Raw genomic sequence first — 24,191 nt, 5'->3', positions numbered from 1 at the left:
ATGTTCAAGCAAACACATATGAAAAACATGTGTCATATATATTTTTGATTTAAACCCTATTCAACACACTTTTTAGTAGAATGCTTTCTCTCCCAGTAAGCAGCATCAACCTAAAATAAAATAATTGTATTAAACTGAAGGAAAAGTGACCAAATTAAAGCTTCAAAAAATAATGCCTGTCATCAGAAATCACTTTGTTGCCCCGTCAGTCCTTCTCTACAACCATCTGGCAGACACAACACAAAAAAGGCATCCCATTTTACCTTGACATTTTTGGAAACTGTAGATCATAATAAATGATGTGGATTTACATACTAGATCTTTTTGGCCAGTAAAATTGTTCCGTTTATCGCTGTTATCAATTTATTTTTTAATTCAAATTGAAACATTTGTATCTATTTGATACAATCTAACACAGATGTATGTCAACACACAGTGCATTCCTTTATTATTGTGGTCCACAATTAATTTAATTGATTTCTTTAAATTATGTTTTATAAAGTTGAATAAAGCGATACAATATTACATCAGTAATATCATCGCATCATAGCCGATCGATTTGATCAACGCTTGACTTGTAGGGCTGCTGAATAATATCGTGCGCGCGCTGTTCTCTTGAGTCTACTTACTGAGCCTCGTTCGAACGAGCAGGATCGCGTGAACTTAAGCTGCGTTTTATGAAACCCACTTAAGCCTGACCGATTAGTTCAGTTCCTTCGAGTCTGCTTCTGGACCTTAACTCCCGCTTTTCTCAGCGACTTTTATGAAAGTTTGTCTGGGCAAGATGAGAGGTTTACTGTGGTTTCTCAGTGCAGTATTGCTGCTGGGGTCAACAGATGGAAGACATGGGGATCGCATGATATATGAAAAACTGCATGAACATACGAGAACAATTATAAACGATGCAATAGTGGAAGCCAACAAGAAATATGGAAAGACGCACATTGATTTTTATTCAATCTTGGATGAAGTGAGCATATCTTTCTACTCAAGAGAAACATTTGCCATGTAACTTTGTGTCAGTTTATTTGTATGATTACTATTTGTATTCTGTACTGTTGCACAAGAGTATTTAAACAGCCGTTGCATGTATATTTAAATATCATATTTACCCACATGACATGCTAAATAACATTGCTTACCGCTTTACATATGTGACAGGATAACACGAAGAAGATGATCCATGTGTTATTAAAATCCACCACATGTGACAAGACAAGCAGTGGCCATCGGAAGGATTGTGAAGTTTCAAGAGGGATCGTAAGGACTGGTTCTCTTTGCAAGATTGTTCTAGTCCAAATGCCTTCGGAAATCTTTGTAAAATCTTCTTGAAGCGTACAGTTTCACACAGCTTTCTTTATGTTTATCACAGCCTTGGGTTTCCTGCGTTGCTTGCGGTGAAGTCATGACATGTAAGCTGTTCAAAGAGTTAAACAAGGTATGTCATTATTTACTAACCCTTCTACAGGTACATAAATTCATCAGGTATTTCTGTACTAAAGTGTTGTAACTAATCTCGTTGCAGATGATTCAAATTAAAGATGATTGTACAGCTCGACAACGTTCTTTTCTTCATGGAGAACACAATATCCTTGCCCAAACAAGATCCATTGAGCAAGAATTTGGATGTCTTGGATGCATCTGAGAAGTAAATGGATATTTCTAACTTGTTAACAGAGGCGGAAGCATTTGCAAATAAAAGTTTCTACAATTTTGTGTTGTGTTTAAACAGCTAAGAACAATAATAGGAAAGGCTTTCTTATATCTGAAGTTAGTTCAAATGTAATGCAATATCTGTTTGGGCTTTGCAATTAATAGAAAATTAATTGTAAACGTCAGTTTTGGCCTTCATCAATTACAAAAACAAAATAATCGAGGCAAACGATAATTGTGCCGCATTCCATTTTGCAAGTATCCTCTTTTTTCTTGTAGTATAAATCCTCAGCGCACACCTTAACAGTGTTTCAGCGGTGCTATTTCTTTGCATTTCAGTTAAATTCAGAGTTTAAAAGCCTTTTTTTCTATCTTCTATGTTGTTTTAAGGGTTAATCGTGTTAAATAATCGGGATCTCAATATTGGCCAAAATCATCACGATTATGTTTTTTGTCATAATCGAGCAGCCCTAATATCATTTGTCACAGGAGCCTGTTTCCGATATATGTCATACATGATTTTTAATCTCAGAAATACCATACCAAACATTCCAATGGGTAAACAAATATATATCTTTATGTAATGTAATTTCAATGTATGATTAATATTTGTTTATGTCAATGCTTCTTTTTGAAGAATCAAACAAATATGTTTTGGGGTTCAATCTTAATGTATGTTCTTTGCATTAAAACCATAGCTTAGGCATGATAAATAAACGTTACCGATCATTTGTGGCTTTTCTTTTGTGCATTGTTTAAAGACTTTTTATGGAGCACCTTTATAAATAGAACATGGCAGTATTGTTTTTATTATCATTTATCACATCTTGCATTTTTAACTCATGCTTTTTCTTGCAAAAGTTGAGAAGTACAAACTAGAGTTTGGTCTCTTTAAATCTTTGATCAAGCAATCATAGTCCTATTATTGAAATAGCTTGTTTAAAAGAGAGAATATGAGAAAATGTGTAAACACTGAACCAACCATTTCTTGTTTTTTTGGTAATTAAATAAGTATGGTTAATACCACCTATAAGGATATCTTATTCTTCACTTAAATAAATCTAATAGAAGTTAAGCTAATTTAGAGGTTGTCTGATATAAGGCCAAAAATAAAAAAGTGGAATTTATTTAGTCATTTGCACAATTACACTGGGGAAACTGATGTGAGCTGAAACCTTATTGAATAACACCAGTAGAAATGAAAATGTAACTGGTGTGGGGATTTTAATGTGTTTTAGAAGTGCTATTACATTTAATATGTTTCATATGCATTATTACTTTTATTCATTCATATGCTTCCTATGCAGTATTATTCCATATGCATTATTACTTTTAGAAGTATTTTATTATTCTATCACTTGCGTACAATAACCCTTAACCTCAAATAATGTGTTGAAGTTAACCAAGAAAGAGGAAGTGGGGCGTGGGTGTCAAGAGCATGCAAAAGATAAGAGGAAGTGGCAGGAGACTGCTGAGGTCTCAGAATATATGCATGCAACTGAAACGCCAAAAAAGGAGAAAATGTACACACACACATATTGGATTGTCTGACCTTTTAAACTATGTTGTTGCTGGGTAGAATTGGGGTGTGTGGGTTGTCATTTGATGTTTTGCAGAAACTCAAGAGAACAACGGACTAAGAGCTGATTGGACGAATACCAGACAACACGTCACTCAAAGGCACGAAGAGAGACCGGCGACAAATAATATAAATATATCCAGAATTGTAAAACTGGGCGTTGGTTGAGCCTTTGTTCTGAGGCAACTGACTCAACAGCTGTTGTATTTTTTGAATCTTCTGATCAATAAACTTCAAGATTTACTTTGACTGGCCTCCCTCCAATTTTGAACACGCAGGGACACATTTAGAATGTCCTACAGAGCCAATGTGGTCTAAGACGGCGCTTAGGGGCGTGGTAGCCTCCCCTATATATTACACCGTCTGGACCACATTACCTCAGAATCTTACGACTGAACATTACAGTGCGACGATCTGAGCATGCAAACACGGCAGTTTGCGCAATGTCTCGTTCCCTCCTCTCAGAGAACCGAGGTTACGACAGTAACCGGAGACGTTCAAGAGAAGTCTCTCAAGATTGCGTGAAACTCTAGAGGAAAGAGCGGAATCCATCGCTCTCCCAACATAATCACAAGGCAAGTTTCAGGGAAACCCCCCTCAGCCAATCAGCGTAGCTGCAACCACGACCATTAACCCCATTGCAACCGGGAACCATCAGAAATGGTTCTATGTTCAGGCAAAATCCATTATTTCCGGTGACGCAGTGGGCAATGTGTTCAATCACACCATGAGGACAGCGAAAAACAGCCCGACTTTAGCGGAGCTATTACATAATGTGCACTACATAACCCTTGGCAGTAGCACACAGCACAACTCCCACTGACAAGGCACACCTTACTCAGGCTCTAACACAATTGGATGCCACATTCTGCTACGGGATCCAATCAAAACACTCAGAACTCTGGGGATACCATACCACCATAGTTTGCAGGAATACTATGCCACTACACTGAGCAGGGTAGCAATACACAAAGAAGAATACCAAGTATAAAATCAGACAAACAAACCCTGTATATTAAGTACTGGTGTGCAGCCAGCGATATAGAATAAGTAACACCGGGCGCAACCTGGTATGTTTGCATCCCCAAGCAGTAAAGACCATTTGTGCACAAAATGGCATTTAAAGTGATGGGAACATAATCATGTGTGACATACTAATACATTCAACCTCCTGCACGGAGAGCGCTGTAAATAAAAAAATTCACAAAAACAGGCAGGGTTTTTACACGAAAGCCTCGTCAACAGATCGCGTGCATATGATCGACCATAGGAAGAGCCAGTACTCTCAAAGCTAAATCTTAGGCCGGAGAAGAGAACAGAGGGCGAAGGGTCTCTGCCGTTCTGATACCCTCACAGATCTGAATCCCAGATCACTATGTTCTTACTGAACATAAAAATAGCAGCGATAGTCACGACAGCATCCATATTGGAAACGGTATGCTTCAGCCCTCTCGCCACCGCAGTCATAAGGTCTAACGTTAAATGTCCGACACGGGACAGTGCACCGGGTCGTAGCCATTCATAAAGTACCATACACGAACTCAAGAGCACAAATTAAGAGCATGAAAACATCTCCTAGAGGGGGATAATGCTCCATTGTGTCGGCGAACCTGTGACCTCCCCTTGGTGGACTCCACCTCTTCTGTGCACCCCTGGTTGAGGCCCCGCACTATAAAATGCGACCAGTCCTTGTTCCCACACACTATCCACATATGCCAGTGTACAACTCAGAGTTGGGGTGTTCAATCGAATCTGTCGACTCGATAGGAACGGCTCCAATAGAGGGAACCATTTTGTATAACCGGAAAATGGCTAGCTGGCGCTCGGCTAGAGTACTATTAGCACATCCCATACAGGTGGCCTTGCAATCTCCTCCGTCGCGAGCAGACCTCAGTAGCCCTTGTGAACCTTCACAGATGAGCTCGAACCGAGACTGAGTCTGAAGAGCGTGATCATATTTTTACACCCTTGTAAACAAACATGCTTTATGCTTCCCACAGCAAGACGCTACACTTGGGGCTGCTTAGCACATTACACTAATGGGCCAATCGACATCACAGGGAGCTCAAAATCAAGCAAACGGCACTCGACCAGTGCTATAATGGCGCACATGATAAGGGCACACAAAGAAGACAGAGACAACTGTCTAGTAGTAACACAACGCGACCGCTTGAACAAGGCAGACGCCATTAACAAGGGGTAAGCCTGTATGTGGGAAACGGTTGAAGCCGCTCAGCCACAGCGCTAAGGGCAGAAACCAGCACGGCTAGCTCGACGAGGACGGCACAGGTGCAGATCGCCTGCTCGACGGGAGGAATGCGTGCATAGCTGTGGGCTTCCGCCCCACCCACCAAGGCGTATATGGCCGATCCTGAAGCACGTTACGACCTCCTCATGAACATCAAGAAAAGGGCACGCGTTTCTTTAGGGCAACATGGCTGCTGCAGAATCCAGGTGGCCAGCCGACTCCTCGGGGGAGTCTCTCGAAGCCGAGGTCTCGTAAAGCCTAGGTGAGACAGAAGAGCTCTACGTGAAGCGCATGGGGGCATCCCACTCTGCTCGCTCCCTCTCGGACTCAGACCTGACGCGCCAAACAGGACACTAATCAGCGAAGAAGCACTCCATTTCCCCGGGGGAGGGGCGGCAGTTCCGACAGCGGCCAGCTGGCGGCGGTGGGATGCTGTCTAACAAAATCTCAGATCTCCGCATTGGCCAGACCCTGGCAGAGTAGGCAGTGAGCATGCGTGTCCAGTTGGTTGATGGGCCCGGAACATAACACACACGGGCATGCTGAAACACACAAGTAGAAGGATCCTAGTTTTTGCGAAGGTAAGTGAAGAAGAAAGATTCTGAGGTAATGTGGTCCAGATGGTGTAATATATAGGGGATGGCTACCACGCCCGAGTCTTGACCACATTGGCCGGTTACATTTTCATTTCTACTGGAGTTATTCAATAAGGTTTCAGTAAGGTTTAGAGAAGGGGAGTCCCCTAGCGTTTCACGCAATGTCGAGAGACCTCTTTCTCGAAAGGGAACCAATGTTACTCACATTCTGATCCGAATCAAAGCATTTTTAGACGTCTCTCCACTGGAAAGTCTTTAAATTATTAACGCAGGTCCTAGCGCCGCCTGACTTTTATCCTTCTTTTCATACTTAAAATCCACAGACCTTTTATCTGATGTAAAAAATAAAACATCGCTCTTTCTACAGTCTTTCTAATACCCGCATGATCTCTTCCCTGCGTCAACATGAAAACACAGGCTGTGTCGCAGCCGACGACATATTTTTGTACTGTGTTGGCCACCGTCGTGAGACGTTGGTTGCAAATCTATAATACAGCGCTAGTGGCCGCTGTAAATCAAAAACTGCGCCTTTAACTGCCAAGAATTCAACACGTGTTTCCGGTCTGCTTCTGTTGACTTCCGGGAACATGGTGGACACCGGGGCGGCGGACGACCACTGGCGGAATGTGAGGGGAGTGTAGTGCGGACAGAGGTTACAGGCCATGACAGACGTTTGACAGAAGACGAGTGTCATGAATGAATCTGTATCCCGACCGTAGACTGATATAGTTCCGATCAGCCAGCTTGAGAAACGTTGCTAAGCGCTGTCTGACTTTAGCAAGCTGGGGAAAGAGACGTAACGTGTTACGTGTCGATCAAACCATGTCGTGCTGGCTTCTGTACGGATCGCACATTTTTCACGGAAGATATTAGCTGGATTGTATTACGTTGACAGTTTTGTGACAGAGAGGCGGCTTCAGCAGACACGAAACTTACTGTAAAGTCATCGGTGCTGTAGCTTGTTAGCTAAAGCTCTTCTTCCGGGGCCTCACTGGATGCTCTCTTAATTCTTTCGTGACATGTCACACTTCGTAAAAGCCTTAATAAAGACGACTTTTTAATTCAACACCCCTGTTCAGCACAACTTTCCGAATCGATATATAATAGATCCAATGCCACTGAATTCATCCTCCTGACCCTGCACATGCATCCATGCGTCATCTTCTGAGATAAACATGTAAGCCTGCATAATATTCTATATAAGATGAATACGGCAGTGGTATGCAATGTTTACTATGCATTTGCTGTGTTTGGAGTGTCTGTTACATCTGCTCCTCAAAGTTAAGGTCCTAGTTGTCATTGTTCAAGTCTTACATTTAAAGGGAAGGCTCATACCATATTGTTCAATCCGTCATCATTGCTCCAAACCTGTCTGACTGTTTGCTTTCATGCAACATCATAACGCGTAGTATTGTATGCCAACATTTCAGAGCTTCTCTCTTCTATACACTGAAAGAACTGATCAAACTTGTGCTCTTTATTCTCTTATTTCAGAAGTCATACAGTATTGTATCTTTGACTTTCAATCTATGGAAAATAACAGCCTTGACATGGTGCTTTAAATAAATGGTTTCGGGTTATTCAGGGGACGCAACATCATGAGGGTGAATAAATGATATGAAATCACAGACTTGTCATTTTTACATTTTGCTTTGGAAATGGTGATTAGATAATGAAAGTGTTACGGTGTTTCCATAGTGATGAGTCCAGCCATTGACTCGCTACCGGCAGCAGATGCACTTGTACGAGTCCCTGTGTTATAAAAAGTCTGAAGAATCGGACTATATGTTGATGTGTAATGAGAAGTGCTTAGGCTTGAGTAAAAATGTTCCCATGTTTTATTCGCCCTCAAGGCAGATATAAGTGAATGTGACTTTCGTCTTGAAGAATAATGCAGTCAGAGTTATAATACCACGTATACTTTTACTTCCAGGTGGTAGAATGGGAGTGAATGGGGGGCAATTTTTCGAAGCTCCAAAAAGTGCATCCATCGATCTAAGAACGGCTTGACACGGCTCCATGGTCTTAGGTCTAAAGGCTGCTAAATGTTCCTGACGAAAGCACCCTCCCAGATGAGGCGTTGTTTCTATTGGCTGAAAATGAAAAATGCTGTGTTTGTCAAAGGAACGTCATCTGCTGGAAAAACAAGCCACTCGTTCGGCTGCAGCAGATGTTAGACATTATCATTAAAAGCGTTGTAAATATGGATATTTATCTTAAACAAACGCATAGATTGGTTTCAGAAGACCTTTGTTAAGACCACGGAGCCGTGTCGAGCAGTTCTTTAGTCAAATGATGCACTTTTTGGTGCTCCCCCTTATTCAGTAAAAGTATTTGTGGTATTATAACTCCGACTGCCAAGAAGAAAGTCACATCCACCTAGGATGGCTTGAGTAAAACATGGGCAAATTTTTATTCAAGCCTGAAGTATCCCTTTAATTCAGAAATGAGGTCTGATTCAGATGTGAGGTTAGGAAAACCTTCATCACAGCTCGTGATGGAAAGGGCACATCAGCCTGACAATTCTCAAGTTACCGTCTATTTCTAGAGCACCTCTTGCCTGATTCATTAGTGTGGAGATGAGTTTCTTTAAGGGCTTAAGTGTTGCATCTCAACAGTTAAACACCTAAAGCCACAGTTGATATATACGGTAGACAATAAATTGAAAAACAGTCAGCAATTTGGTGTTATTAACAAAGAAAATGTTTCTTTTTGTAGGAGTGTTCTCTTGAGCTTCACAGTCGGACCACCCCATATATCATGCTGGGGCTGCCAGTTAGCTTCGGCGTCTTAACCTGCAGGAGATTCTCCTTGCTCCACAATCCTTCACGCCTACTGATTCCAGTTGCCCTCGCTAATATGTACACCGCACGCATGTACAGTGGTGGAGGAGGCAAACCAGCCCGCCGCATCGGCCTGATAGGCGGGCCGCCCATGCTGGAGAACCCTCATCCCATCCCTCCCCATCATCCTCATGTCCATCAGCCTCCAAATTACCCACCTGTTTATCAAGCCCGTCTAGATGCCCACCGGGCACATTACCAGACCCACCAACATTACCACACGCACCCGCAGGTCGCCCACCTCCCTCCTCCCCATTATCAACCCCATGCGCATTTGCACCCCAGCAAGAAGAAGACGTGGAACTTCATCCACGAGAAGATGAGCTACGACACCTTCTTCACCATGAAGCGGCTGATCGATCGCTCACGCACCGTGGATGAAGTTCTTCGCTGGGTCACGCAGAATCCAGGGAAGATCTCGCACAATCATTACCCCATCGCTCTGCAGAAGATAGGTCAGCTTCTGGTTCTGCAGCAGTCTGGCGGTCAGGTGGCTGGGAGTGGAGCAGGTAAAGGAGCTATGCCAGCATCTTCTGGTGGAGGCTCAGGGGAGAACGCCATACGACAGATTCTGGACAATCAGGATTTTCAGACACTGTGTGATGCTATCGTCAATGACTGCTCCAAGTTTGATAACTTCAGCATTGTAAACTGCCTTTATGCTGTAGCTGCCCTTGGTGAGTACTTGAGGTTTCGATCAGCACCTGAGGATAATATTGAGATAATTTTTTAATTGAGATTATAATTGTGATTAAAATATACACAGTGTAGTTTGTACCACAAAATATTTTTATAATGTCATTTAAACCCAGAAGTAAAGGAGGTTGCCACTTTGCTATGTAATCTTATTCAATATAATTTTAAAGGATTGATCCAAAAATTATTTCAGGCTTAATGTGAATTTTGGGATTCATGATGACAGTAACCCAACAAAAAGTTTGTTTTAGTCCCAACGAGCCATTTATCGTAGTCTTTAAAACGAGAATATCTTTCTTTTCTGTGAACTTTGAGCATCCTTTAAGCATGTCGCAAGGCAGGACAATGCTGTTACCATGCAACATCAACTACATAGTTACTGTAATTTTCTGAATCATCAAACTTTCTTCTCTTTCTTCTTAAATCCTTTGTGTTGCTCAGGGCTGCCCAGTGACTCTCAGATCGTGCAGGTTCTGGAGGAAGAGTCCCAAGGCCGCCTGTCTCAGTTTAACCAAAAGGACATTTCCATGGTATTCAGCAGCAGTATGAAGCTTCATCCGTCCAGCCAGCACCCTTTGATCGAGTCTTGTCTAGCTGGGTTGGAAAAGAACATTGAGCGGGAGCGTCATCCCCAGACTCTCTTCCTCCTGCTCTCCTTTTACCGCACCAAATGGAGAGCGCTGCGGGTGGCTGACGGAGCCTCTCCGGAGCAGCTGGTGGTGAACCGGAAGATCCTGCGGTTGGTTAAGCACACGCTGGCCAGCGTCAGCAGCGTGAGGGACCATGAGATGGCTCTGCTGGATGAGATGCTGTCAGCATGTGCCAGAGAGGCCAGCAACAAGAGCCTTGAGCTTATCTTCAGCTCTCACCTCTTCTACCAGAACAGACAGGAGAAGTTTGTGAGCAGCCTTGCAGGTAAGTTGATGAAAACAATCTTCAATTTTAGTCATTATTAATGGTGGTATTCCATGTGTCTCTGTTCCAAGTCTCCTGGAGCTAAACTATATATTTTTTTCAGAGGAGTTGCCTAAAAAGGCTGATAGTATAACACCTTACACCATGGCCCTCATAGCCAAATACATCGCTCGCCACCGTCTCCGGGAGACACGCCTCCTGGACACCATCGCTGACTTTTTAGTCAAGAAGGGTGAATACCTGGATAGCAAGGTTAGACATGATGTGCTATTAGACCATTTTATACTTTTGGGGGCATTTTACACATATCACATGTGCAGTGTATTGTATTCAGCATCTGTTTCTCTCTCCAGGTGATCCAAAAGCTTGTTTTCCCATTCAGTCGTATGAGTTATCGGCCTGCCAACGAGGCTCAGTTTTTCTCCAAGCTGGAGATGGTTCTGGAGTTAAAAGCTTTGAGCTCTCCGCTGGCTACCGTTAACATCCTCATGTCCCTGTTCCAGCTAGGTCATTTTCCCGGACTCGTACTGCACCGCGTCTTCTCTCCATCATTCATCAGCAACGTCACTAGTGAGTCTTAATACCTGTTTTCAATACAAACTATATTACAGGTGCATTTGTGGGACGCTTGTGAGTGCTTATCTCTTTGAATATTTATGCCCTAAAATGTCTCCAGATGGTTCATAGTTCACAGTTTCAATGTTTACTGAGCTTTATTTACAGTATAATGTCCTTGTTACCCATAAGTAAACAGTGAAACTTCCATGGTCTTGCAGGATCTCATGCAAGCACATCATCAGAAAGCGAGAGCAACAGTGACCTCTGTTGGCTGATTTATTTATTTTATGCAGAGCAGTCAAACCCTCCCATGTAGTGCCAGAACTATGATATCGCGTATCACTTCTCGTCATGCAGTGTGTAATCTCCTATCAACGATCCATCGTTCAAGGTTAATTCTGCAGCAACTGAATACTACCCCAGATAGTCATGCATTGTGAAAAGAACAGTGATGCAACCACTTTGAAAATCGGGCAATCTGAACTCGGCATTACATTGTATCAGAGCTTCCCAAACTTCAGAGTTGTATTAAAAAATATGAAAAGAATTCGGATAAATGAACCATAAATGTGTTCTTTGGTGCTTCAGCAAAAAAATGAAAATAAAAATGTATTACATCAAATAATATAATAACAGTTTATTTTCCAAGTTATTGCTATGTCCCACCATTGGATAAATGTCAACTACCCACAGTAAGTTTTCTCATTGCAGAAAATGATCAACATTTATTACCAGTTTGCCATAAAGTTTTTTTTTGTGAATTATTCCACTACCAAAAAATCTGTAAAAATAAATCTGGTGAAAGTAACATAAGAGTATGTTAACATTCCTTTTAAACACACACATTTTAAGTCCACATTAGATTATGTGGACATGTGTGTTTATGTCTGACAGTTCACAAGTCTAGATTTGAACATTTTGGTTTACCCTGAGCCATGGCACCCTGCCCTGACACTAAAGGCCACCGGGTGCACCTCACAGTTTGGAAAACACTGCATTATATAAGTTTCTTACTGTCCATAGTATACCGCATTTTGAAGCGTAGCTTACCGCATAGGGGGTCAGCTGTGGCCTAATGGTTAGAGCGTTGGGCTTGTGATCAGAAGGTTGCCGGTTGGAATCTCAGTGCCAGCAGGTCATGACTGAAGTGCTCTTGAGCAAGACACCTTACCCCTGATTGCTCTGCAGTAATGTGCCACTGTATAAAAACTACTTGTAAGTCGCTTTGGATAAAAGCGTCTGCCAAATGAATAAATGTAAATGAAGCATGGGCATAACAGTATGTTATGTACCGTTTTTGTACTGTTTTTAATACAGTACAAACATCATTGGTAAAAGTTTTTAAAATTTCTGATTCAATTTGTGTTTTGTGTTGCTGTGTAGACAGCCCTTATGCCCTGATTGTACGTCGCTATCTTTCACTGCTGGATGCAGCTGTAGAGTTAGAGTACAGGGACTACACTGGACCTCGCCTTCAGGACACCCATAAAGTGCTCATGTTTGACCATGCATTAACTGCAGATGAGGTGAACCGCAAATACAGGTGAGAAACTGTATACATCCATCCTCTCTCGGTCAGAAATACAGCATTCAGGTCATTTGTAAGCTTGTTGTAGACAAAGTACTTTTTAAATCTTCTCTTCTAATTTTTCAAGGTCTTTTCAAGTGTTTTTACAAGAAATTAACAGATTTATTGGCCAATAATTGTTATTCGTTGATAAAAGCAAATATTCGCACTATTGAATATCGGGCGATAGTTTAAAAACAGTGAGCAGGACTGATGTATCCTGTCAATCAAAAGAGGACAGGAAAATGCAATCAATTTGTGCTCTGTGTATAGGAAAGGTTAAGAAACATCACCAGTTTGATGTTCGATATGTTCAATAGTCATTATATTAATTAATAACATTCAGAAAGTTAAGAAATCTTCAGAATCGGCAGATATCACTCTGAATAAAAGTTTACCAATATATAGCTTGTGTACCGGTGCATCTCTAGTTTTTACTATGGAACATTTTACTTCACTACATTATAAATCATACATCACACTCCACACCATTAATTTGAGGTGTTTTATTACCTTAAAATCTTGTATTTTCTTTCTTTTGCTCAAGTGACATTTGTATGAAATATTCCACACATTTAAGTATTTAAAGTGTAAAAAATGACTTGTATTTATAAAATGTATTGGAAAAGAGCTGAGAGCGTTATGTTTGTATTTCAGTTATAAAGGTCTGGTTGCAGAGGCGCTCCGGCAGCTTGTCGGCGAGCACGGCTACAAACAAGATGAGGTTCTCGCACCAGGATATTACACAGGTTATTTTCTTTTTATAATGTGCCGCCACACATAAAAAAATGTCTATCGTCAAGATCTATGCATGCATCTAAAAGTCATTTACTTTCTTATCTACTCCAGACTTCCTGCTGTGGATTGATAGCACGGGTCGCGTTCTTTCCATCAGAACACCGGCAGCATCGCTAACTGCAGGTTCAACCCCGTGTGTAGTGCTGAACCTCAAATCTCCTGAAGGTTCTGCCTCTGTCTCTTCTCTCACTACTGACTTCCAGAAGTTTTCTCCCTTCGCTCCGTCATTCGAGGAAGGTGGAGACAAACAAGCGGGTGAGGAGCCCGTCTTCCTCTCGGCTCACATACGGCCATCGGCGGCAACAGCTGGCGCTCCAAAGGTCGGCCCTAATGGAACAGTAGAGCTCGACTACAACCCATATTACACAACTTCTGATTATTACTCTAACCTGGCCAAGGAGCACTCTCTAGAGAGCCAGGACAGCTCTACTCTTAGTAGCCCATCAGACTGCCTGACCCAAGCAGGACCTTCTGTTCCAGGGACGGTCGCTCCGCAAGACTCCCTCTTTCAGTTCTCCATTGGAAAAATCCTGGAGGATGAGGGGGGTGCTGCCATCACGACAGGATCAAACCCAGGGATGGACCGTGAGATCACAACGTTTTATGATGGTGTGGCGTACCCGAAGGATGGTGAGAGCGACATAGTGGCCAGTTCTCCACTGCAGCTTCACAACGCAGACAGCCCAGAAGCTGAGCGGACTACAGGAGAACAAGTGAAGAGGTAAGTCTGTGTATATGTGTATGACTGTGTCGCACAAAAGAAGAACAGAAAAGAAGATATTTGAAGAAATGTCTCTGGTTTTGTGGCCATACAAATCTTGTTTGGTTGCCAGCGTTCTTCAAAATATCTTCCTTTGTGTTCTGCAAAAGAAATAAAGTCATACAGGTTTGAGGAATATTAAGGAATGAAAGTGGTTAGTTGTTTGCTTTTTGTCTTGAACATATTTTCTGCCCTTTCTCATGTGCAGGGTTATAATGTCTGTGAATGATAAATGGCATTATTGCCATAATTCTGATGTGCTGGTGGGATCCAGGGCAATGAGAGACCGACACCTGCAGTTACTGGGCTACGTGATACTGCAGGTGAACACAAATATTCATAAGTTTCATAGGCACTCTTTCATGATATACAAAGGAAACCGCTCATTTGTACTCCAAAAGGTTTTCTATAAAGATCTATATTTCTGACTTTTGATTTATGTAGAAGATGACAAGCATATTAAAGTACATATGTTGTGGTACCGTAATAGTATAAGATATGAATATATTTACAGTCGCTGAAAAAAAATAAGAGACCATTTCAAGTTATTTCACTATTTACAGGTTTCATTCTCTGAACTACCAACAATATTCAAGTAACAATATTGTTTCTATTTGCATTTATTTGCAGAAAATTTAAACTGGAGCGACTGTTTAAAATAACAGAAAAGATGCTCTGTATTTTTTCAGGCCTTAAATACTATAAAGAAAACAACAAACATATTTGTACATGTATTTAGGAAAAGTTCAAAAAAACAATTCATGTGACAACCTTGATTTTATGACAGTTTTCATGCGTCTTGTCATGCTGTCAGTCTTTCACAATGCTGTTGGATGACTTTGTCACTCCTGCGGTTTGATTTTGTTGAAATTCAACAGACACTGGACTGGTATGGACTAAATACACATATAAACTATGATTACATGAACATTTAGAGTTGTCTTTTAATTTTTCAACGGCTGTATTTGTTTGTTTTTACATGGGATTCAAAGACAAAAATAACATAATATTGCTACTAAAATCTGTGTAGTAACATGGTAATGTTTGTCAGAGAGGTTAAATTTTTTTTTGTCTGTTTCTTATGTTATTGTGCTGTTCTGTGCAGCTGCCCTATCTGGAGCTGGAGAAGCTGAATGGGATAGAGGAAGTAAAGCAGTACCTACACAAAAAGCTGCTGGAAGTTCCTTTATGACATCATCAACGGAGAGAGAGTGCGTTTGTGTTCATTCAGAGAGCATGTGCAACAGTTTCAAGAGGTTTTGTTGCTTTCAGAAAGACTTTTGTGTACGTGTGTGTATGTTAGAGTCTGTATGCGTGTTTGTTACGCACGGGATGTGAACAGTCCTTGTTTTCAGGACAACATCTGTGGACACGAGGAATCTGGGTGGGTGTTATATTAGTTATTTAACTATAGAGTGAGATCGCTGGGCAAATTTCAAAGGTATATCATATTATGTAGTATGTGCCAGGATGACTTTCATCATCAAGCATACTATACTTCCCGCAGCCAATTATGAAGCGCCATTTCTGTCACTTTGAGGGAAATATTTAGCCTTCTCAATATACTTATATCAAAAAAATACAGTAGCACTTCTGAAATGCTTTGTTTTGTCCAGAGCGAGTGTTTTGGTAGATTTGGTCATTGGTATGATCACTAAGGGATGAGAGCGGTTTGTTGTTCATTATTATATGTTCCCCAGCGGTTTCTTTTGTATTCGCACATCTCTAGGTCCACACTTTTTTTTGGAGTGTTCATCTGCAGGTTTGGGAGTGTCTTTTGGGGGAAGTATGGAATATAATATATTTTGTGCAAGTGCACTTGCAAGTGTGGGGTGGTCTGGTGATGAGCTGTTTGTATTCCTTTATTTCAGATGCAGCCATAAAGATTTAAGACCTGAAAGAACTATGGATGTATATTAAAAATAGTTGGGACCGTTAAGTCTTATGATTCTATTGGATGTGAACTATCTAAAGTTACAGAATGGAAAAAGGAATGTACAGAAATTCTTATATGGAGGGAAGGGTTATAGTAATGCATTTTATTTTCTCAGAAAGTTGGTGTCATGAGAGAAAAGCAATGCACCCAGTTGACTGAAGGATAATTATTAAATCATTTCATCTCTCCTGTGATGGAGAATGTTGAATTTTTAGACTGTGCCTTTAGATTACGGAGTTGCTGTCATTGTAATCGTCAATTCAATTGTTGTGTTATAAAACAAGTCGGATTTAACTTCAGTTTTAAAACAATGGTAATTTCATTCGTCGAAAGGCCTTAATCCATTGGGTTTGTCTGGGCTGACAATAATGTGTTATTTTTGTTTTAGTGACTATGAAAGGCAACCAACCGTCTATCCAGATATTAAAGTTTACAAAACATGCATAGTTGTTTTCAACTAAAACAGTGATGGTTTATTCAATTTCTTCAGGCCTTGCTTTAATCCAAGTATGAAAAGCAAAAAGATCTAGTAATACGAGATTTTATTCATATGAAATACTTATTTTGTGTGAGTCATTCATATGCCACTTTCTCTGTGTGCATTTGCTTTGCTCTTTCTTTAGAGGGGAACATCATTTATTATGGGAAGTGAGTGTAAGTGGATTGTGTGAGTGAATGTCTGTGTCTGTTTATATATACATATTAAAATATCTATATAAAAAAGATTATTAAAAATTCAAAAGCAAATATAACTTGTTTGTCTTCAGTTTTTCCTCATCACTTTAGAAGAGCAACTTTATTGAGGCTGTGAGAACTCATTGAGCTCTGATTAGAAGAGTATTAGTAATGCTGTCTGGTCACTCACAATAGGAGACCTTCATTCGGTCTTCTGTCTAACAGAGTCTGAACAGGTGCTAGTGGCAGCTCTGACTTTTTTGCGTCCGGCAAAACTAGACATCTGTATGTGAAGGACAGACACAAAAGACCATTAAGATGAGGTCTAGTAGCAAAATAATATAGAGGCACCATTGAGACACTCCAGAGCTGTACTTTAAAGAAGTCATGAGTAATGTATTGGGCAATATATTTAAATTACTCAGTAATTTCATTGTGGATGAAATGTATTATTTATTATTATTAAACGTTACTTAGTCTTTTCAACCATGACCATGCAGACAATAGAAGTGAAACTCTTTATTAATTTTACCAAATTAAACATCGAGTTATTAAAAGATTTCTTAAAACAAAAATGCATGCAATTAATAAAATGCCTTATCAATAACTTCCGTCTCCATAAGCCTTAATAATACAATATTTTGACACAGCAAAGAGAAAGCTCTACAAACAAAATGAACACATTTCTAACCTATTCTTTATTTATTATAGTTGTATGTGGTTTCATAAAGACTGGTTGAAAGCATATAGCCTATGTAATGCATATACTCGAAGCGTAATTACTATTTCAGGGAGAACGTATTTAAATCCAGTCATTAGTATGACTAGTTCACTTCAAAACGTGCTCCATAGATAGGTTATTATGTGTCCGCGAATTTAGGACAATGGACTTTTATTTTCACGTCTCATATTTAACCGGAAGTGGCCTTTTTTGCGTCGCTCGGTTCTGCCAGAGATCAGGAAGCGCAGACGTAAAACGGTGCAAATCATGGACCATCATACGATGTGATATGTCAACGGTAAGTCGATTTTGACCCCTCACAGCTCTTATAGAGTCTTAACGTGTTTACCTCGTAGACGTGTTGAGATAGAAAGATGCTTAGCTCGTGTTAGCTGCGCTCGAGATGTAGCAGTGAGCAATGCGCTTTACAACCACACACACACATAATAATCTGCAAACAACACTTGATGTTCGTCAACACACACTTATTACACAACGTGCTAAAGTTAAGGGTTGTTTAGCTATTTAAGTGAATGTACTTTTGTCGATTATAACTTTTCTATACATACTGTGTACGTGGCTGTAACTTGTTTTTTCGCTTCCTGCTGTTGCTTGGATCTTTACATCATGTTTTATGATTTTCGCGATTAAATTCACCTGTTGTTGGTGTGTCCCATTAAAACTGTGTAAAGTCGTTGCAGAGGAAGTGTATTTTGGGCTTCTCCTTTAAAGTAGTTGTCATATGGCTCGAAACATGCTGACACTTGAACTGGGGAAAGTGTCTGTGAGACCACCTCACTGTGTGTGCGTGCACGGGCGCGCGTTCGCGTTCAAAGGTTGCAGCTTATGCACGTAACCGTGTAGAGGATTACACCGAAACTCGTTTTGCTTACGCAGTTAATGTGTGTTTACATTCACGGTATTTGTGTTTTACGCGACATATGATCTTCTCTACGATAAAACCAGTAATTGTGAACATGTGCTATAGGTGCCTAGTTTGAAGTTGCCTTAGTCCAGGACACAGCAGACCAGGATGGCTCTAATAGAGGGGGTGGGTGATGAGGTCACCCTGCTCTTTGGAGTGGTGTTCCTGGTGCTCATCCTGGTTCTGGCCTGGGCCTCCACTCACACTGTCGAACCCCCTGAGCACCTGCTCTCAACTAGCCCGGGGACCGCCCCCTCCACAGAGACCGACAGCCAGGAGCCACTCCCCCCGGGGAACACGGACACGTCGCCCGGCCATGTCAGGGAAAACGATAAAAGTGAGCCTGGAACTGAAGCGGGAGCGCAGGGGCAGAGCCCAGATGGCAGTACGGCAGGAGGAGGCGAGGGAGAGCTTCTGGAGGAAGCGCAGATTGGGAGGGATGGGTTGAGACATCGAGAGGCAGCGGGACCCTCTTTTTTGACTCCAGCCGGCACCTCAAGTGCCGCGCAGCCTTCGGCCGAAGAGGCAACGAACGACACCCAAAGAAACATGGTGCTCAGGCTGAAGTTCTTGAATGACACGGAGAGGACGGCGGAAGTGAATCCTCAAGACACAATCGGTTACATTAAACGGTAAGCTGTTTAAAACTAAGTGTTAACATTTTCATGACAAATGTTTCTTTTAAATGGTTAAATGTTGGTAAATAAAAAGAAAATTATGTCCGAGAATTGGTCAAGGAAAACAGCTTCTGTCTTAAAAAGACATTTTATATGATATATGTATATGGGTATATTCATCCTTGGTGAATTAAATGTCACTAGGCAACATACACATTTTTGTCAATCAATAAAAAAAGCTAGTGCAAAGAAAATGTCTGTAACAGCAGCCCACACACTGTTGCCATCCAGAGACCTTTTGTTCCTACTTCAATTCTTCCTCTGATGCAATGCGTGCCACTATTTTTTCAATCACAAAGGTGAAACCGAGTACAATGATACTCTGAGGTAACAACAAAGATCGATTATGAAAACATCCATATACACTAGTACAGGAACTTCTTGCTATTTTGCAGTTCATTGGGTAGTTTGCCACAGGGCCATGATGACCACTATAGAGTGCAGGAATTATGTATTTTTATATGCAAGACCCTAACAAAAATAGAAAATAAGCTTTTGATTATCGCCCCGAAATGAGGTCTGTGTTTAACAAAAACCTATTTTATTGGGTTCCAATTCAGACATAACTCGTATTACCACTCGTGATCTTTTTAAAGGGCTTTTCTTTAAATGATGGTTGCTAACAAGATTTATTCACAAAGCAGTTACTTACCAGGAAACATGTTTTTAATAAAGTTTGAAAGAGTTGTTTGAGACTTGGTGGTTATGACATTGATATCAAGCAACTGTGGTGTAGTCTGTTTATAGCCTCATTTATTGCGCCACTAACTTCCAGGGGCCACATTTATCAACAGTGCGTAGAAAAGGTTCTATAATTTGTCCTACAAATTAACTTCAGAATGTGTCTAAGTGCAAAAAATCTGTATTTATCAAACGTGCGTACACAGTTCTTACGCACACCAGTAAGTAATCATTGTTGATAAATCCCACATGTTCTTGAAGGGTCATGAACCCCCCCTCCTTTTCAGCTACAATCTACCTCACTGTCGTTTTGAAAATGCAACTAAAATGGGCGTGAACACTGAGAAGTGGGCGGGGCAAGATTCCATATCTTAAAATATATTAGTCATTACCTGTTTTATACAGTCTATGGACATTACACGAATCATACTTTAAAGCTATTACAGAAACCACCATATGACGGTTACTACCCCATTTGATGGAAAAGTCCTCAGGTCAGGGTACCGCATCCCTGACACAGACTGCCTTCATGAGCGAGTCTAAAAGTCCACTTTTTGTCTAAAAACATTTCCGATTAAAAACAGGTTGCTACTGTTCTGGCCTTACATGCATTCATGACAAGCGGACTTCACAGCAGTGATCAGTTCGGCATGTGAGACTGGCGCTCTAAATAGGTAACTAGCATTTGTCAGTGTTACCTACCGTTTGTTTGCCTGGTCAGGTTTGAGTTCCAAATGTGACACATTGAGCTGTACTGGTCCACATGAGCTACGGCCCACCAAGAAATTCAAATGGCCATCCGCGCCTGTTTCTGTGCGCCACAATTTCAACAACTGTCATGTATTTATCACTTTCAGTGGAGAAGCCTTTCCCCCACAAATATTTAGGTCCATACATATTTGCACAGAAAAGCACATTCTTTGTTATTTTAGCTGTGTATCAAATTGTATTTGAGTTCGTTTTATAATGGGTATTGTCTTAAAGTTCACACACTCAGCTTTATTTAGAGTGTATTCACATCCAGATTCGTTGAAGGATTTAGGAATTACAGCTCTTTAATATGAAGCTCCCCCCTTTTTCAAGGGACCAAAAGTAATTGGACAGTTGCTTCAAAAGCTGTTTTATTCACAAGTGTGGGCTTTTCCTTAAATAATTTCTTTATAAATAAAACATGAGCTGATTCTACATATGGTTTTTGCATTTGGAAGCTGTCCTGAATAATTAGGAGAAAAGTCTTCTCATTGGTCAAGGCAACATAGTCTCATGAATAATTATGAGACACCGATTCGTCATCAATGTACTATCGTACATCGCCATCACATCCTTTGACGTTGGCCAGATGAGAATTTTAAACCCGGAAGGAAATAATTGGGCAAAATGGCTCAAAATTAACTCGTTTTATCCACTGTTATAACTTACAGTTGCTAACATGGTTGTGTTGCACATCATAGAAAACAATCTAAATAAATGTAGTGTTAAATAAAATAGTTTTTCTTGGCGCTTTAAGCACCGTTCATGGTGATTTGCATTTGGAAATCCCCCAGTGAACCATATTTGGTGACTTTATAAATCTCTTTAGCTCTCACTAAACAGATCACAGCGGTCTTTGAAAACGCATTCTTTGCGCAATGCATGTTTTGCTCAATTTGGTTTTAATTGTTAATTTCTTAATTATTTATAGGATTATGTTTTGCATAAATGAAAGTGTTCAGAAAAGAAACGGAATTTGCAGTTCTTTTTTGGTGTAATTTCAATGTTATTATGATTTTCTTAAGCGATATAGTAATAGAAAAACAATAAGATGTTAAAATGTTTTTATATTTTTTAGTAATAATGATTAATAAACAAACCTCTATTTGTTGTTTTTCAGTTTGTTTGTAGTGTTTTTTTTTCTTTTCTTAATTTTTTCATATATTTAGCGTGTCTTTACATTGTGCATTCAATAAAAGACGGTGCCAAATCATCCGGCAAAGGGAGATCAGCCATGACACTATAACTAAGTTTCAAATTATTTCCCATATGTCGTTTGTAGCTTCATAAACCGATTATACAAATGTGTAGCTTGAACTATGAATTTACTAATTGACTATTTTCAAATAAAGGACACGGTGGCACTTTCTTTTGTAGTATCACTGTTCTACCACTAAATGTTCTGTTTAAGCATGCTCCGAGGTCTGCTCATATTTACACACAATTCTACGTATAAGTACAAGTTGGTAGATCCCACACTTTGCGTGAAAAAGTTCTTACACACTCACTACCCACACATTTGTTCGTACGCACTGTTGATAAATGAGGCCCCGCAGGTTCTCCTACAGAAATACGTCATCCCTGCAGTACTCTAGGTGGACAAATCCACCCAAAGCATCAAATATGGCCCCTAATTTTTTATAATTTAATGCCCTGCTGCACTTTATTATGCATTGCTATTTATTATTAGACTCAAACTAGAGCGGGTGAAATGTTTGAATTTGAATTGTGTTAGGATATTTATCATAAAAAATAAAATATATATAATTAAAATATATTTAAATTTCTTGTCATTATTTACAATACACACTTCGGTGTCTGCAATCATTGTAGTTGATTTATCGCTCATGAAAGGGATTACAAAAAAACAACAAAATCCCCATCCCTAGTAAACCATTCTAGAGAATCAGAGAAAATAATGGAAAAAGGGTTCTCTGACATCTGCTGGAAATATGATGTGTTTATGTGGGTGTCAATGAATGCAGCTTTGCGTACAGAAAAAGGTCACGGAAAAGTTTCAATCTTTGAAAAAAATGCAATGGGAAGACGGCTTTTCGTTTGTTTGAGTCAAAATATTGCACAAACTATTCAATGATTTGTCGTAAGCTTTTCATTTTTAAAAATATCTCAGATGTTTCTGACGCTTTTGTATTTTGAAGGACTGTTTGCAAGAAAGTCCTTTCAGGGCAAGGAAACAATTCTTGATTTCCCACAAATGTTATGTTTGCCCAGGGAGGTAAAAGCAAATTTACCCATACAGCCATTTTATATGTATGTCTTGCATTTTGTTATGGTGAGACCTAAACAGAGCCCATGTAGAGGCTATGTGAGTTAACAGGGTTAACAGATGGTGGCAGATCAATCTGTGTGTATGTTTATATTCCAAACATGCGTCTGATTGCATTTCAGGACTTATTTTGCTGGACAGGAGCACCAGGTACGTCTGATTTACCAGGGCCAGCTCCTTCAGGACGATGCGCTGACGCTGGCGGCTCTTAACCTGGCTGACAACAGTGTTCTGCACTGCCACATCTCGCAGCATGCCACACGAGCGATGCCCGCAGGGGCACGTGCTGCCGATCAGGTGCATGTGGCACTTAACGTTGGCAGCCTCATGGTGCCTCTGTTTGTTTTTATGCTCTCTGTGCTTTGGTATTTTCAAATTCAGTACCGGCAGTTCTTCACCGCACCTGCCACGGCCTCACTCGTGGGCATTACCATCTTTTTTAGTTTTGTTGCATTTGGGGTGTACCGCCGTTGATGGCCGATTCTGTTCACTCACTTTCAGCACATACTGTACATGTTTGCACACACACAGACACACATTCTTTGCACTTGCTCACCAGTGCCAGTGGCAAATCTTCTGGGATTTCTGAACTCTGCAGGTTTGCTGAAGGCTGTGATTTCAGAGATGCATCTCTGAGATTTGTGTTTGTTTGATTGAGGTTTTGTCTTATTGTTTTGTTCATCACTTTGCCATTTTCAGCTGCACCAAGCTTGTCACAGATAGAAATGTGCTATATTTTTTATTTTTAAATAGATTTGCTTAATATGCCTGTCCTTGTTTGCTTATTTGTTTTCATGTGCATGCTGCCAGTGTGAAACTGGGGCTTGCCTATAAGAGGGTGTGTGAAATAGTGTTGTGGCTGTCCAAGTTTCAAGCAGGGGCTCCTCTGAGTGTCTGTCGGACTTCAACTGTAGTAAAGCAAGGCAGGCACAACTGCTCTTATATGTTTGGACATTTACAATAATTTGTGTACAATATGGCTTTTGAAACAGAGAAATAATCTATTAAATCATTCTTTTATTTACTGGTCTCTGTTGTTACTGATCATGTGTTTTCAATAATTGGACTATACGTTTTTGTAAAACAAAATGTAAAAAACGCCACATAAATGATGTACATATGTGTTTTGCCAAATGTATATACGAGTAAATAAATGGTTAGTCCAGTATCGTTTCAGCTTCGTGTTGCCCTTATATTTGAGACTTCAACCAATTTTGTCAAGGAAAGCAGCTGCAGTGGGCGTTTTATTCCATTAAATAAATACACAAAATGTCTTATTTCGTGGTAAAAAAATTGAAAAGGGCATCTCCAGATGTAGTTTGACGA

The 24,191-nt window shown here is 40.5% G+C and overlaps 2 protein-coding genes and 1 long non-coding RNA gene across 3 annotated transcripts; all 3 read left to right on the top strand.

Annotated features, from left to right (window-relative positions):
- The first annotated feature begins 577 nt into the window (after positions 1 to 577).
- Positions 578 to 2,384, top strand: LOC306891558. Its single transcript, XR_013786369.1, has 4 exons — positions 578 to 970; positions 1,162 to 1,260; positions 1,373 to 1,438; positions 1,526 to 2,384. It is a non-coding gene; the product is annotated as an uncharacterized lncRNA (long non-coding RNA).
- Positions 2,385 to 6,644: 4,260 nt separating this feature from the next.
- On the top strand, positions 6,645 to 16,887 carry fastk (Fas-activated serine/threonine kinase). The gene is made up of 10 exons (XM_079452121.1): positions 6,645 to 7,253; positions 8,795 to 9,596; positions 10,057 to 10,530; positions 10,634 to 10,782; positions 10,884 to 11,100; positions 12,472 to 12,631; positions 13,313 to 13,404; positions 13,505 to 14,174; positions 14,422 to 14,536; positions 15,319 to 16,887. The coding sequence occupies exons 2-10, from the start codon at positions 8,837 to 8,839 to the stop codon at positions 15,403 to 15,405; spliced, it is 2,724 nt and encodes a 907-aa protein (XP_079308247.1). The 5' UTR covers positions 6,645 to 7,253; positions 8,795 to 8,836; the 3' UTR covers positions 15,406 to 16,887.
- An 858-nt stretch (positions 16,888 to 17,745) lies between these two features.
- Positions 17,746 to 24,189, top strand: tmub1 (transmembrane and ubiquitin-like domain containing 1). Its single transcript, XM_079452120.1, has 3 exons — positions 17,746 to 17,843; positions 18,534 to 19,102; positions 22,988 to 24,189. Exons 2-3 carry the CDS (start codon positions 18,579 to 18,581, stop codon positions 23,337 to 23,339), a joined length of 876 nt encoding a protein of 291 aa, XP_079308246.1. The 5' UTR covers positions 17,746 to 17,843; positions 18,534 to 18,578; the 3' UTR covers positions 23,340 to 24,189.
- Positions 24,190 to 24,191: the final 2 nt, after the last annotated feature.

This window comes from Barbatula barbatula (assembly GCF_947034865.1).
Source record: "Barbatula barbatula genome assembly, chromosome: 3".
NCBI classification, from domain to species: domain Eukaryota; kingdom Metazoa; phylum Chordata; class Actinopteri; order Cypriniformes; family Nemacheilidae; genus Barbatula; species Barbatula barbatula.
The sequence above is the reverse complement of the archived record's forward strand: the minus strand, read 5'-3'. Positions and strand labels throughout refer to the sequence as shown.

Coding starts and splice junctions, on each gene's coding strand:
- fastk (XM_079452121.1), top strand. CDS start 8,837: ATGCTGGGGCTGCCAGTTAGCTTCGGCGTCTTAACCTGCAGGAGATTC. Junction 13,405..13,504: donor CGCACCAGGATATTACACAG/GTTATTTTCTTT, acceptor TATCTACTCCAG/ACTTCCTGCTGTGGATTGAT. Junction 14,175..14,421: donor ACAGGAGAACAAGTGAAGAG/GTAAGTCTGTGT, acceptor TCTCATGTGCAG/GGTTATAATGTCTGTGAATG.
- tmub1 (XM_079452120.1), top strand. CDS start 18,579: ATGGCTCTAATAGAGGGGGTGGGTGATGAGGTCACCCTGCTCTTTGGA. Junction 19,103..22,987: donor ACAATCGGTTACATTAAACG/GTAAGCTGTTTA, acceptor ATTGCATTTCAG/GACTTATTTTGCTGGACAGG.